Source organism: Ciona intestinalis, chromosome 1 (genome assembly GCF_000224145.3).
Source record: "Ciona intestinalis chromosome 1, KH, whole genome shotgun sequence".
In the NCBI taxonomy this organism is placed as follows: Eukaryota; Metazoa; Chordata; class Ascidiacea; order Phlebobranchia; family Cionidae; genus Ciona; species Ciona intestinalis.
Window position 1 is genome coordinate 7,578,976 of NC_020166.2, and position 14,326 is coordinate 7,593,301.

At 32.2% G+C, this 14,326-nt stretch overlaps 3 protein-coding genes across 4 annotated transcripts in view; 1 reads left to right on the top strand and 2 right to left on the bottom strand.

Annotated features, from left to right (window-relative positions):
- Window positions 1–6,088, bottom strand: part of LOC100184913 (disrupted in renal carcinoma protein 2-like) — a 6,939-nt gene extending 851 nt beyond the window's left edge. The window contains exons 1-9 of the mRNA XM_018817629.2: window positions 5,910–6,088; window positions 5,188–5,380; window positions 4,697–4,871; window positions 3,856–3,995; window positions 2,377–2,512; window positions 1,689–1,824; window positions 1,166–1,297; window positions 939–1,006; window positions 167–300 (exon numbers count right to left, since the gene is read on the bottom strand). Coding sequence (XP_018673174.2) covers window positions 167–300; window positions 939–1,006; window positions 1,166–1,297; window positions 1,689–1,824; window positions 2,377–2,512; window positions 3,856–3,995; window positions 4,697–4,871; window positions 5,188–5,380; window positions 5,910–5,987 — 1,192 coding nt within the window. The 5' untranslated portion in view covers window positions 5,988–6,088. The remainder of the gene's footprint in view (window positions 1–166; window positions 301–938; window positions 1,007–1,165; window positions 1,298–1,688; window positions 1,825–2,376; window positions 2,513–3,855; window positions 3,996–4,696; window positions 4,872–5,187; window positions 5,381–5,909) is intronic.
- On the bottom strand, window positions 6,089–8,666 carry LOC100187349 (serine/threonine-protein phosphatase 2A 65 kDa regulatory subunit A alpha isoform). The gene is made up of 2 exons (XM_002119883.4): window positions 8,656–8,666; window positions 6,089–8,477 (listed from the first exon to the last, which is right to left on the bottom strand). Exon 2 carries the CDS (start codon window positions 8,374–8,376, stop codon window positions 6,613–6,615), a length of 1,764 nt encoding a protein of 587 aa, XP_002119919.1. The 5' UTR covers window positions 8,377–8,477; window positions 8,656–8,666; the 3' UTR covers window positions 6,089–6,612.
- A 216-nt stretch (window positions 8,667–8,882) lies between these two features.
- Window positions 8,883–14,164, top strand: LOC100184963 (sideroflexin-2-like). Of its 2 annotated transcripts, none has more exons than XM_009864160.3 (10): window positions 8,883–8,913; window positions 9,227–9,433; window positions 9,650–9,820; window positions 10,377–10,519; window positions 10,832–10,949; window positions 11,168–11,228; window positions 11,302–11,368; window positions 11,820–11,919; window positions 12,798–12,845; window positions 13,610–14,164. In XM_009864160.3, coding segments are annotated over exons 1-10 (1,017 nt in total). In that variant the 5' UTR covers window positions 8,883–8,911; the 3' UTR covers window positions 13,710–14,164. The 2 variants fall into 2 exon arrangements, with proteins under 2 accessions (XP_009862462.1, XP_018669676.1); XM_018814131.2 differs by lacking the exon at window positions 8,883–8,913 and adding an exon at window positions 8,941–9,059 and having other exon boundaries at window positions 13,610–14,153.
- Window positions 14,165–14,326: the final 162 nt, after the last annotated feature.

Below are 14,326 nucleotides of genomic sequence, written 5' to 3' on the forward strand. Positions count from 1 at the left end.
TTTAAATTTTTCGAGACATTTTTTTCTCGTTTTTAATTTTAAAGAGAGAAAAAATGAAATTTACAGAGAAATGGTCATATGGCACACAAAAACAATATTCACAAAAATAAACAATTCCCAGTATATTATATATTTTTTACTTTAAATTAAATGATAAATCTAAAACCTTTTCCTGGCTTGAATGGATCCACATTAACTGATGGTAGGCAGAGAAGAACGAAATATAGAAACGCAAGAAAACTGACGATAAATAAGATCGACAACATTGTTTTCATTCTTCCTTTCAATCGATCAGTAAACCTAGGAAAAAAATCTTTTCTTTTATTTTGAGTTTTTTTGCCATTTTAGAGAATGCTTGTAAACACATTGTGCTGGTACTTGACCAGAGAAAAAAGCAGTAAAATTTGTTCTACAACAAATTTAGATTTGGTAAGTTATACATCTCAATTAAACTTTTGAGTTATATTTTGCCTATGAATGATTTCTTATATGTTAGAAGTTGGAACCACATAGTATAGGCCATATTCTAGTCATACAGTCGTACATATACACCACCATCTGCCCACTATTTCTGTGGGTTTACCAATAGACCTCATGCCTACAGATGAGTTAGTTGCATTGAATACGCAGTACGCGCTGAATGTAATATTGATCTGTTTTCAATTAAACCAGTGGTTGTCGAACTGTGGTACCTCAATTTAAGTCGGTCACATTCATACAAGCATGTTGCTATCATAAGTGGAATTTCAAAAGTTAAACATAAATTAAAGCATTTCGAGAAAATGAAATTGTTTTCCCAATATTGCATAAATTTTAGTAAAGCAGTTTTTCGAAAAAAAAACATCAAAAAAACGCCAAAAATATCATAAAACCATTAGAAAGTTGAAAAAAATATTTCCAGGAATTTTAGTTATTAAAAAACAATAATTAAAACTTACCAGCCAACAAACATCCCAGAAGCACAACCAATCAACGTCATCATGAAACCGATAAAATCCGATTCATTCTATAAAAGTTTTTCAAATACCATAAATAAAGTTATGTTTTTTTATAAGTGAATTTAAAGTTATGCTTTTCATAAGTGAATTTAAAATTATGCTTTTCATAAGCGAATTTAAAGTTATGTCGATTAGCTTTAATTTGTTTCCTATTATGTCTTACCCACCTGTTTAACTTTCAAAGGTTTAAGAATAATTGCCATCACCCCCGTCCAGCCACCCCACGTACCAAATATTATTGAAGTAACGAAAGCAACAACCAAATACTGCCTATGGTGTCTGAGTGACAGAATCCCACTCTGGAAAAAAAAGGAATAAAAAATATTTGTAACAAGCAAAACAATTATGCAGCAAAAACGAGTAAAATTGACTTGATGTTTACATAAATTAAAAGAGATTACAGAGTTATTATCATTAGCAAGTAAGATAATCCTGCTTTAAAAGCACCTAAACAATTTGAAGATTTAAATATTGATTACAAAGTCTAAAGTTCAAAAACAATTGCTTTCCCACCATTATACTTTAAATTTTTTGTATGGAACAAATTTAAAAACAATTTAGTTCATATTTTTACAACAATATTAGTCTTTTCCTACAGTAAAATACATATTAATCAGCTGTAAAACATCGGGCCTTCTCTATTTCTTTTTTTGCCAAAATAAGCCCAATATATTATAAATATAAACATACCATTAAACTCATTCTAGCTTTGGATGCCGAGACACTAGGGGGGGTTGGTGGTTTCTTCGGAAAGAAAATCATCATAGCGATGAAATTTGCCGCAGCAAGACCAAACTCTAGATACATGACAGCCTGTATTTCATGTCTAGAAAATATATATAAGGATCTTTGGTGAACCTACACAGTATATTTAGTTACAGCTTGCATGACGGAATGGCTAGACTAATTTTTTAAATGGTATTATACTTCTCTTGTTAAAAGCATATTATTACAGTTGGGTTTTAAACAGAATCGATTTAAAAAAGGTTAAAAAATACTTCAAAAACACACACACACACATATATATATATATACATATGTTTAAAGATAGATTTTTATTTTAAATTAACATTCAGAATTAAATATATTAAAAGTTATAAAAAGGTATATATATATATATATTTAATATTGTTATATCGAATGCAAAACTGACAATAATGCTTAAATTATTTTTTAAAGTAAAAACAAGCAAAAATAGAAAAACAACTGTTCAATAAAGGTTTAGCGTATAATAATGTTTATATTTTCATAATATTAACATTTATATCCTATCTCTGTTTAATGAACAATAATTAATTAATATGTCATGTAAGTTTACTGCTCCAAAATGAGATTTAGTTACAAACAAAATTTGATGCAAATTTCAACTTAAACTTACCTTATTTTAAATATCTCAAAACATGAACTGTTGACTGGCAACGAATGTTTAGAAACATTAAAACAAGAAATGTTAAGCGTTGAGTTGGGAGGCTCACTCACAAATAAAGGGCCGATAATATAAGCAGCTCCAGTGCCTGAAATACAGAATTTTATTGCCATGACCAATGAGAATAAAGTATATATATATATATAAATTATAAAAATTTGTTTTTTAATATTTTTTAAATTTTTATTGCCATAAAGGGTATTTATTATATTACTAGTAGAAGGTTTACATATCAGTATTATAAGCAGTAATGCATGATTGTGTATTTGTTTATTTATTTTAATATTTATAGACTTTTCATTTAGTATACTGTTATGTTTCAATGCAAACTTTAATATTCTATAGTTAAGTTCTAAATGCAGAATTATTTTTAAAACACAGTCTGAAGACTTATGTAGGCAAAGTTCAATTAACAAACACAGACATGCCACGAGGTAGAATGGTAGTTGAATCATTAATAGAATGTATGTTTGAAGGAATGCCAATATAAATACAACATCTATAAATAGATTGTAAGTCCTTTGTTACACAGGTTGACAATCTAGTTCAGTGGTTGAATGATAGAATGAATGAATGTAACTTACTTTATCCTCGTGTGGCCGGAAAACGACAGTCGTTATCACACGAGTGTGCACCTCGTGCCAGTTGACGAGTTACCATGTATGTTACTTTGTGGGTGATTATATTTGTTTGGATTTTTTTATTTTTTTTTATTTATGGCTGATAAATTAGACAACCCATTAGTGCCCACTGGGTTGGAGCAATTGCCCGTTAAGTGTCTTGTCCAAGGACACATACGCCAACAATGGTAGCAGCGTCGAGCCTTGAACCCATTACCTCTGGGTTACAGGCAGGCGCGCTAATCACTATACCACGGCGCCGGGCAGGTTCTTAAACATTTTTGTATGCTTTGCCCTTTTAACAAAGATGCTTATCAGATTTACCCCCAATATGTAATTTGGCGCTCATTTATTAAAAAAGCAAAAACAACTAATTACATCAGTTATATTTAATGCGTTAGATGCGCTAGCTTTCGGCAACGAGTTGTTGCTGGTAAAGTATAACAATTTGCATAATTTTTCTGTGTCGCGTCAACTGACTTTAATTTTTATTGGTAGCGCATTTACCCTCTAAATCCGAGGAATTTACTTTCAGGGGTAAATTTACCCCAGTTTAAGAAATGCTGATCTAGTAAGTAAAGTGTTTATTTAGTGCGAAATTTGTAATTAAAGACAAACTTTTTCACTTAAACAAAGAAATTATCTATCACAAAACATATTAAACAATAATGTGCAAATATATTATATAAGAAAACATATTTTTATTTGTAAGTGAAATACCTAACTTTAAATTATCCAAAAAATAGAAACATGTCAAACAAAAATAACTCACCCCAAATATATGAATATATTTCTACAAAATAAGACTCACCAAAATAGTTAAATAAAGTTGTAATTCCTGTTGCCGTGATACGCTCTGCTGGCGGGAACCATACATTAGATAACATTGGTGGAACAGCCATTACCGGACAACCAGCAATTCCATTTAAAAACTGAGCCACATGAATTACGCTGTGTTGAGAAATTAAAATTTAATGAAATTATTTTTTTTTCCTCATTTAATTTTATAAAAACATTAGAAATTACCTATATATAGATATATATATACTAATTTCATTAAATTTTATTTTTTCAACTTAATAAATGGAAATAAACATCTGGTATTCATTTATTTGCTGTTTAATGTTGTTTTAGTGGCAGGTGTTGTTACATTTTATTTACGTTGCTGTTGCCATAGGATCTGAGATTCAGACCAGAGTTGGCCTATTACCCTAAGCACCTACATATCACCTGTCTAACAGGTGCAACTCAAGGAAAAAAAATATTTAGTTGTGCATGGCCTGAATATCAGATCTCATGGCATAGCAAGCTGTAGGACCTCAGCCATGCTAAATAAAACATATGTGTTTCATAAGATACTATAAGACAAATACTGTACAGAAAACTATGGGGTAAGATGGGATGGCGTACCTGAACTCCATATTTCCTGATTGTGTTTTGAACAATTAACAACTCTTTTAAAGTCATGGGCTATGGTTATATAATTCTGTAAATATTCTTTGTGTACTGCCAAATTGGAAGAGAAAAGAGAATGAAAACATGTGCCCTCTTCTACTATATAAATTTGTACTATACTAACCGCCCAACTCATTCTACTATATAACCACTATTCTACCATACTACTATATAATTAAATATGCTATAAGACTTACTATTGAAGTATATGGTTGGGCAAGGGTAAACATCGTAGTCCTGTTGCTATAGCGACAAGGAAGGCACCGGACACAACAGTTAACCTAAGACCTTTAATTTGTAGCAGCCACATGTAGAATGGCATTGTGATTATGAAAGATATGGGACCCCAGTTGGTGAGAAGTTCTGTATCGCCTGTGAGGTTGAAAAATTGAGTAATGTTGAACACAATGTTAAAATTTTTATTACATTATATTCATATTATTTCTAAAGACTTGAGAGTAACTTTTTATGGAAAATCTTTTGTCCTTCATAAGCATGTTATAAGAACTGTTTTTTAACATTTTTCCGAATCTCTTAATTTAGTAAACTATTCTAATTTTTTTTACTATAACCAAAGAGGCAAATAATGTCATTCATTCATTCAGTTAAACTGTACTTATTTTTATATTAAACACAAAAATGTAAATATAATAATATAAAATGTTGTGATAACGTATATCCAACTCACTTTTTGTAAAACCAATTGCTGCTTCAGCCGAATCATCAATCGGACTCCATGTGTTCCATACAGCTCCTTGCAACAGGCCTTGTACAGCAAATATAAGACATATATACCATCTGTACCAGTACACAGTAAATTCTTCAGTTTTAACATCTTCTTTATAATTTATTGGCTTGTTTTCATTGAGGAGATCATGGTCCTGGTATAATAAGTATAAAAAAAAAATTAAAAAGTTTGGCATCATAATTATTGTTTCATTTTCGTGCAATTAGTGTTTTATAAAATGAGATGGTTTTTCTTTGTGGCGTTAAAACAATATTCAAGTGTTTTAATAAATGATGCAAAACAACAAAGTTCTGTTAACCTAGTTTTAGTTGTTATCAGAGCATTAAATTAAAGTTGCTACTTCCTTAGATAAGCTGCTTTATTGTTGCGCACAAAACGTATAAAAAATTTACAAAAAAATATATTCTGGATAATTATATTCAAAATTACCAAGCCATTTTATTATTTTTAACATCAAATTTCTTGCATGCCCAATTTCAAGAACAAAAGTAAACTTTAGTTTTAATAAATAGTGCTATTTCAAAAATTACAGAAAATTAAAATAAACATCAATATTTTGAATTTTAAAAAATCCCCCAAAATTAAACCAAGATCATTCTTTCGGAAACAAAAAATAAATAAACAGCTGTGTTTTTTAAAAAAAAGGAAATTTAAACAAATACCGTTAAGCTCTCTTGAGATGTAGATCCATAAGATTTACTGTCAGATATAAGAGGTTCATTTTCATTTTCGATGGTCATTTCCCCAAAGTTTGTAGCAATTTAGATGTCTTTTCCAGTAAATAAAACTATACAGACTCCATAAATGCACACAGTGTTTCCTGCTACACAGCCACAAATCCTTCTAATAATTGGACACAATTACAGCATTAAGTTATGTACGGCAAGTGTTGATTCATGTTTTTCACTCAGATTTTAATCACGTTGGTGTATTACTGGTGCAGGTGAATATGACGAAAGACAAAAACTGGCACAAAAAATCATTTAATAAAATCTTTTTTTTTTAAATTAGAATTTTAACAATTTTATGTTTTATTCGTTCATAAACAGTATGATCTTACCGATATGGTTGTTTAAACACTTTAGAACAGATAAGGAAACAGGAAATACAATTACAAGTGGACCAGAATGAACCAAGTACATCGAACTTTAAGTATTTACAACAATAAAAGAAACAACTAAGCGTGAAAGAATTCTAAATGCGCCAGAATGAATTTTAATGAATGCCAACTATATTCTAGTTTACAACAGTTTGAAGCAAAACTCTAATTTATTTGTATGAGAATTTAAAGGGGTAACAGCATGAAGGAAAATATACTCAATATGTCTAGTGTCTAGATGTATCCATTTGACCTATTCTGTAGAATCAAGCCAATGTCTGTAGGGCTCGCTGTGCAAAGAACTGGACGTCAACATCCTTGTCATGGGTGAGGCGTTGTAGCATTGGTTTCACTTCAGTACTGAGACTTGTACCATCTAATTGTAAGCCAACTCTCTCCATGCATTTGCAAACATTGAAACGGACATTAGCGACGTTATCGGTGGAGAGCCGGATAATGGTTGGGAGAATTAGTTTCGTCAACAGTTCCCCTGAAAGAGCAGTTGCCAATTCGTTCACACAGAAGATTGTTGTCATTCTTCGAAGATAGTTTTGATCTTGAGCCAAGTTGAGGATTTTCGGCACAACTGTGTCTTTAGCCCAATTCACTCCAAAAGCTTCAACAAGTTTTCTCAGGTTCGTGGTCGCGGCTTCTCGGATTGCAAACACATGATCAACCAACCACTGCATGCAAAGCTCATTCAATTTGTCGTCAAAGAACTGCTGGCCCAATTGTGCTGCAAGAAGAGGCATGTGCTCGATAATCGCGAGGCGAACTCTCCATTTTCCATCCTCTGCAAGTTCCACGATAGCTGGAAGCAGGGATTGAGATAACTGGTCGATTCCGATGACCTCGTTCACGCAGTCGATGTTGGAAATGATGTTCAGACGAACATCTGGACATTCATCCTTCAATTGAGTGAGGAAGAGTGGAAGAAGATGCTCAATCGTGTTGTCTTTACCAAGCACTGGAGACAGGCCCATGATGACTGAAGCAAGAGCAGACTTCACGTGCTGATTTGCATCAGTGACAAGCTCCTTTACATGAGGAAGTATGCTGTTCATGATCACCTGTTCTCTCTTATCAACTTGAAGGTTCTCACAGAAAGATTTCACTTTGTAAGCGACAGCAGCACGCACTTCAGCCTCACAATCTTTGAGTAAAGCCTGGAAAGCTGGGACCAAATGTTGGTGTGTCAGTTGAGGACCAACTGCTTTTTGTAACAAGGTGAATTTATCAGCCAGCATATATCTCACTCGCCAGGACTTGTCTGCTGCTGCTTCACGGATTGTACCAAGAAGATACTGCTCACATTCACTTTCGTTGAGCAAGTCAGCCATTGTAACACACCCATCCACAGAAAGCAACCTCACTGAGTCTTGTTCATCGCTTGCCAAGTTATGCAGGAGTGGAATTAAATCTGAAGTGACTTGTTCACGCTCAACAACTTTGGCGAACTCTCCAAGTTTTGAAGCAGCTGCCCGTCGGACCATTGGAGTGTCGTCGCCGCAAAGATTCCGGAACATGGTGCGTAACTCTTGCTTGAGGGCGCTAGACACACGAGGGTAGACGACGCTAAACAGCCCACACGCAGAGGTACGAGATGTAAACCAATCACCAGTTGCTAAACGCTTTATTAATGGGATCATGTAAGCTTCCAAATCATTTGCACTATGATCATTAGCAACAGAACGGAGAGAATCAACAGCTTTATCTCTTACTACGGTTTCTTCAACTGTAGAAAGACTCTCTAGTGGTGGGAGTAAGCAATGGGCGAAGCTGTTACCGCCAACAAGCGGTGTGAATGAACCGAGTTGTTCGGCCAGAGCAAGCAACACTTCATCTTCGTCGCACATGGAGTCTGTAAGGAATGGGATGAGCTCCGATCTTGTTCTTTCAACTCCAAGTGCCAGTGCTATTGTAGATAGCTTCCGCATACTATTTAATTGTAGTTGGACGTCTTCATTACGTAATTCGTCAATTAGGACCGCAATCGGGTACAGAGAGTCATCTCCAGCTTCTTCGGCCATTTCTTTAAGTTAGAAGTACTTTTAATAGTAAAAAATCAATATAAAAATGTTCAAATCGAACGCTTTTGTTTCACTTTACGCAAAACTGCAACTCAGTTGATCTTTGGAAAGAGGCGTAGGAGAAACTGTTGCTTATGAAAAATGGCGACATTGTAGGTGGCGCTGTTTCACATGAAATATAACAATTAGGGGAGCTCTCAAAATAAGTTTTAGGTTTAAAATCGGTAATATCGAAACATTTTTATTTTAGACACGTAAAATCAGAGTCTGTTTATATACGGACTCTGCGTAAAATAGTTTTTTTAGTAAAAAACATTTGTTGCAGTTGTATTAAATTAGGATTGTAAAATTTGCTTATATGATAAAAGTTCATTTTAATTATTTAATCAAAAAAGAATTGTTTGGTTGGTTTTATTAAAACAAAATAAATAATATCTTTTCATAATACATAAAAATCGAATTTAACCTTTCCAAATTTTTGCAATTTCAGATTTGGGATATTCCCGATAACGAGAGCCACACAATTAATTTGGGCATGTAAGTTAATCTGGGATTGCCTTTTTTCCATATACGTTATATAACATACGCAGTACCAGAACACTGAAGTAAATTGTATATATCAGTCCGTGTTTTTCAGTTAAAGTAATGATAGTAAAACTCAAGGAGGGGTTTTAGAATAACTGGTTAGCTAATATTTTGTATAAAGTTTATTAAAAGCAAACACTTTTAACCGTAATTTAGCTTAGGTGAAACGTTTGATAGATATACCCTATTTAAGTGGTAAAATGTATGCTTAACTACTAATATCTTAGTGCATACATATTAATACCTAATTGGTTTCACATTTCAGGTTCTTGACTGTCCAAATGGCCGACAACATTGAAGAAACCCCACCATGCAAATCCTGCAAACTTAGTGTAGATTTAGAAAAACCAAGATGGGATCAATCAACATTCGGTGGGAGACTAAAACATTTTTATGCAATAACCGACATGCGGAAGTTGTTTGTGCCAGATTCTCAACTGGATCATGCAAAAAATCTTGTCCTGGCTTACAGGTGAGAATAAGGTCGTAATTGTGTGGATATGGTCATTTTTAAAACAGTAAGCAATGCTATAAAACTATCATTACCAGAAAATGCATTTTTTTGCAATTTTTATAATTACAGGTGTGAAAAATTATTTGCACAGTGGTATTTCCGAAAACATTGTAAATTATATAAATATATAAACATAATATTAAATAAAAACAAAACAAATCTAATTTTTCACAGAGCTGGAAAATGTATCGGTGACACAACAGAAGAACAATTATGGAACGCTAAGCATCTTTATGACTCAGCATTTCACCCGGACAGTGGAGAGAAAATGAATTTATTTGGGCGAATGACTTTCCAAGTGCCAGGAGGAATGGCAATTACTGGCCTTTTATTGCAATTTTATAAGTAGGTTTTAATATGTGTCTTTGTGCAAGAATAGATAGTTATCACAATTGCTCCAATCCAGTGATCACTAATGGGTTGTCCAAGTTATCAGCCATATATAAAAAAAACATAACAAAAATTATGGTCACTAACTAACCAGTAATGCATTGTTTATATTGTCAGCCATTAAGAAAAAATAATCACCCACAAAGTTACATTCGTGGTACCTCAAATACTGGCATGAGGTGTATAAAACAGAACTAGCGTACAACGACTGTTCTTTTCCACCCAAGCGAGGGTAAAGCAATTTAAATTCACATTATCCAGTATTATTTTACATGTTTCTTTTAGTAGATTAGCCAAGAATGTATAAATAAAAATGTGTTGGTAAATGTACAATCACTTTTTTTTAAAACTGGTGAATAAAAAAATATATATTCAATATTTTAGTTATTTACAGATGCATTATTTGTAAATTTATGTAATCCACTAGAATAATCTTTGATGGTTTTTGCTCTATTTATTTATTTTAAAAAATCTGAAGTGTAGCAGAATATAATGAATGAAACTTTAACAGAACACCTGCGCAAGTTGCATTAATGCAATGGTTTAACCAGTCATTTAATGCTGTAGTCAACTACACAAACCGCAATGCTGCTTCAGAAACATCAACGAAACAAATGATGTTTGCATATGCTACTGCTACAACTACGGCATTAGGTAACAAATAAACACTTAATTAATTGGGTACAACATTTACGCTTTTTAACTGTCATTGTTTTTATCGATAGCGTGTTTTGACAACCGTCAATTTGCTGCTTATTCCCTTCTCTTTAAATAACATGATCTTCGTTATTATTTTCCAAGAGATGATTAAAAATTATGTTGTTATGTTATAAATAATATCCTCAAAATTTAGTTTAATGTTTATTACGGTATTGGTAATCCTTTGTAATAAGGCAAAATGTATTTTAAATTCTAAAAGTGTTGTTTATGTTGACCCATAATTCTCAATATTCACATAACCTACAGGTGTTGCCCTTGGATTGAACATTTACTCAAGGAAGGCACCGCCTGTTGTTGCACGCTGGGTCCCATTTGTTGCTGTAGCTTCAGCTAATGCTGTGAATATTCCTTTATCAAGACAAACGTAATATTTTACATTCACAATCGGTTTTACATAGATTTTAAAGAAAAATAAGAAAAAAAAATTTTTAAACCATGTTTGGTAGTAAAATTTATTTTTATCTAATTTTTCAGCAGTTTTTTAGTTTTATGTTAAACAAAACTTTTCAAGCACATAAACTGCTTGAAAATATTTAATCCTTTTTTATTTCATATGCCTTAGTTGACTTGCTTACATTTCAGGGAATTGTTAAATGGAGTTACAATCACAGATGCCGAGGGCAATGTGATGGGAAAATCAAAGGTATAATAATAACATTGCATTAAAAATGAGAAATTTCGAAACCTTATATAACTTCTTTATATGTTTTGATTAGAAATGTGCTCAGAAAGGAATAAGTCAAGTTGTTTTCTCCCGAATTTTAATGGCTGCACCAGGAATGGGTGAGTGTTTAATAAATTTACCTTTTATAAAGCAATTATGGTATTTTAAATCCACCAATAAATGAATGTAACTTGCTTTATTGTCGAGTGGCCGAAAACAACAGTCGTTATAACAGGAGGATTTATACACCTCGTTCCAGCTAAGGTACCATATATGTTCCTAATTATTGATTTTGTCAGTGATTATTTTTTGGATTTTTCCTTTTATTTTTATGTATGACTGACAATTTGCACTACCTACCAGTGACCACTGAGTTGGAGTGATTCAAAATATACATTTTTTAAAATTGTGGTAAAACAGAAAAAATACTTCTGTCTTATTAAAGCAGCCATTGTTCCAAGAAGACCTTTGCAAAGCCTTGTAAGAGATAACATTCCTATGTTTGATTCCCACAAGAATTATCAGCACAAGTTTGCTCTTATTGTTTGAACCACTTGTTTGACTTTACAGTTTGCCTCCCCATTATGATGGAGAGTTTGATCAAGCGGAAATGGTTTAGATCACGAACATGGCTACACCTTCCTTTTCAAGTAACTGGCCTTGGAGTATTGTAAGTGACGACTTTGGTATTTGATTTATATTTTCTATTCCAACAACTGTTGTTTCTATTCTAACAACTGTTGTGTTTTAACAACTGTTGTTTTGTCGCTATTTCCTGTGTTTTATTTAAAATATTCCTAAATCTTTCTACCGTAATCAAAGAGACAAAGAAAAGTTATTATATTATGTTATTACTATTATTCTCTATGGGTGCTTTCTTAAAACAAACCAGGGGGCCTTGCGGTTTAAGCCAAATTTGTTTATCACCTTTAAATTATGCTTTCATGATGTAACACTTAAGTGATATACAACTGGATATTCAACCAGTTGGAAAATGCATCATTTTTCTTAGAGTGTTGCAGTGATTGGTAACCTGTATGGAAAATATGTATCTTTAGGAAGATTTTTTAACTGTACTGTAATAAATGCATGTGGAAATAGTGTATGAAGATGGCCCTAAAACAAAACAGCAAATCACATTGGTCCTAATTTAAGCACATTGTCCTAACTAAGAAATACTAAGGTGCCAAAACTACATATATATCAATAATAATAATAACTTTATTTGTCTCTTCGATTACATGGGCGAAGATTTGAAAATATTTTAAACAAAAAAAAGGAAGTAGCTATAAAACAACAGTTGGTAAAACATGCTTACAATTAAAAATATATTTACATTTAATTGGAATCCACTCATCAATTTCCAACCCATGTCTTTCCTTGTGTAAAAGCAAGAGTAGATCAGAATATAACCACAAGTCCACAACACATTTAGATAAAAATACATTGCTGATAATAATATCATGTTAAGAATAAACCAAGATAACAACAAATCTTGTACATTGTTGTCAGATTTCTTTCTTAGAAATTGTTTTTCTTTTGTTCCAGTTTAATATTCATGGTTCCAGCAGCTTGTGCAGTCTTCCCACAGCAAGCGTGAGTTGCAAATTTATTATTTTAGTTTTGAATAAATGAATCATGAATGTATCTTAATATATCAACGAGCTGCTGGAAAACGACTCAAGTTGCCAGAAAACGACAGTCGTTAAACATGGGTGTTTTGTTTCATACACTTCGTGCCAGCTTACAAGTCACCATGTATGTTACTTTGTGGCTGCAAAGTTTAACTTGTTTAGTATGTTAAAAAACATCCAATGTTAAAAGCTTTTTTTGTATTAATAAGTGTTTTTTGTAACTGTGTAATTTTAAAATGTCCTTGGGAACAGACACCTAATGGCAGTTGTTTTAACCCAGTGATCCCTTACGGGTTTTCCTAACTGTTGGTAATAAAATAAAATATTAAAAATGTAGTCACCTACAATGCTGCAAAGTTACATATTCGGTAACTTGTAAGTGGGCATGAGGTCTATAAAACAAAACACACATGCTACATTGAATGTCGTTGCCCCGGCGATTGTAAATAAATTATATTTATTCATGTATTATCACATGTTATGAGTCAACAATGAACATGTTTATATGAATCATGTGTAAAACTAAAAAGCGAAAAATTAATAAGAGTTTAAATTGAAAATATAGCTATTAAGCCGCATCACATTTCATTATTTAGTTAAAACGCTCTGGACTGTACATTTTGAGATTCAATCATGTTTTGCATTTTTTGTAATTTTTTTATTTAGTTTTATAAATAAACACACAGTTAAGAGAACAAACTTTTTAAAGATATATAACTTTTACAGATCAATGAAAGTTGGAGATTTGGAGTTAGATGTTCGTAAATCAATTGAGGAAAAACACGGCAATCTTATCAATACTGTGTACTTTAATAAGGGTTTATAATTCTAACTCTGCATATAATTTTAGACAATTTTAATAATTCCCTTGATTTAGTAGTGCCCAATATTAATACATTCCAAAAATGTAACCTTTTCTATACTACCTAAAAGGTTTAGTCACTTTAGTGCTTTATTGTAATAATAAAACGCTTTTGTGTTTGTTTAACATACATAACATGTTTTATCACTTAATCGATCAATTTAAGACCCAACATAAATGATCCTGTTAAACATTGTTTTCTAAACAGGTAACATTCATTATATAAATATTGGCAGATGTTTTTATTGGTTCATTTTCTGCCACACCCATGTCACGTAGCTGCTTTCATTTTAAATCATTTTTTTTACAATTTTACATATAGTTATCTGCTAACTATTTGATGCAATAATTTTGTTGTTTTAATTACTGCGCAATCAGGTAAATGGTGTTAGTAATGAATAAAATCGATGATATATATATATGTGATGCTCACAAATAGTTTAAATGCATCAGCTATAGAATAGTAGTTGGGGGTAAATGCAAAACTGTACAAAACCAGGTTTGTTATGAATCTGTTATGAAAGACAATATTTGGATGTTATTTTCTAAAAGTGTCCCGTCTTCCCCCACTCTACTATATC

Bases quoted from the DNA above. Each gene is read 5' to 3' on its own strand.
- LOC100187349 (XM_002119883.4), bottom strand. From the start codon at position 8,376: ATGGCCGAAGAAGCTGGAGATGACTCTCTGTACCCGATTGCGGTCCTA.
- LOC100184963 (XM_009864160.3), top strand. The intron at 9,821-10,376 runs GTAGGTTTTAAT...AAACTTTAACAG, and splicing joins CTTTTATTGCAATTTTATAA to AACACCTGCGCAAGTTGCAT. The intron at 11,920-12,797 runs GTAAGTGACGAC...CTTTTGTTCCAG, and splicing joins GTAACTGGCCTTGGAGTATT to TTTAATATTCATGGTTCCAG.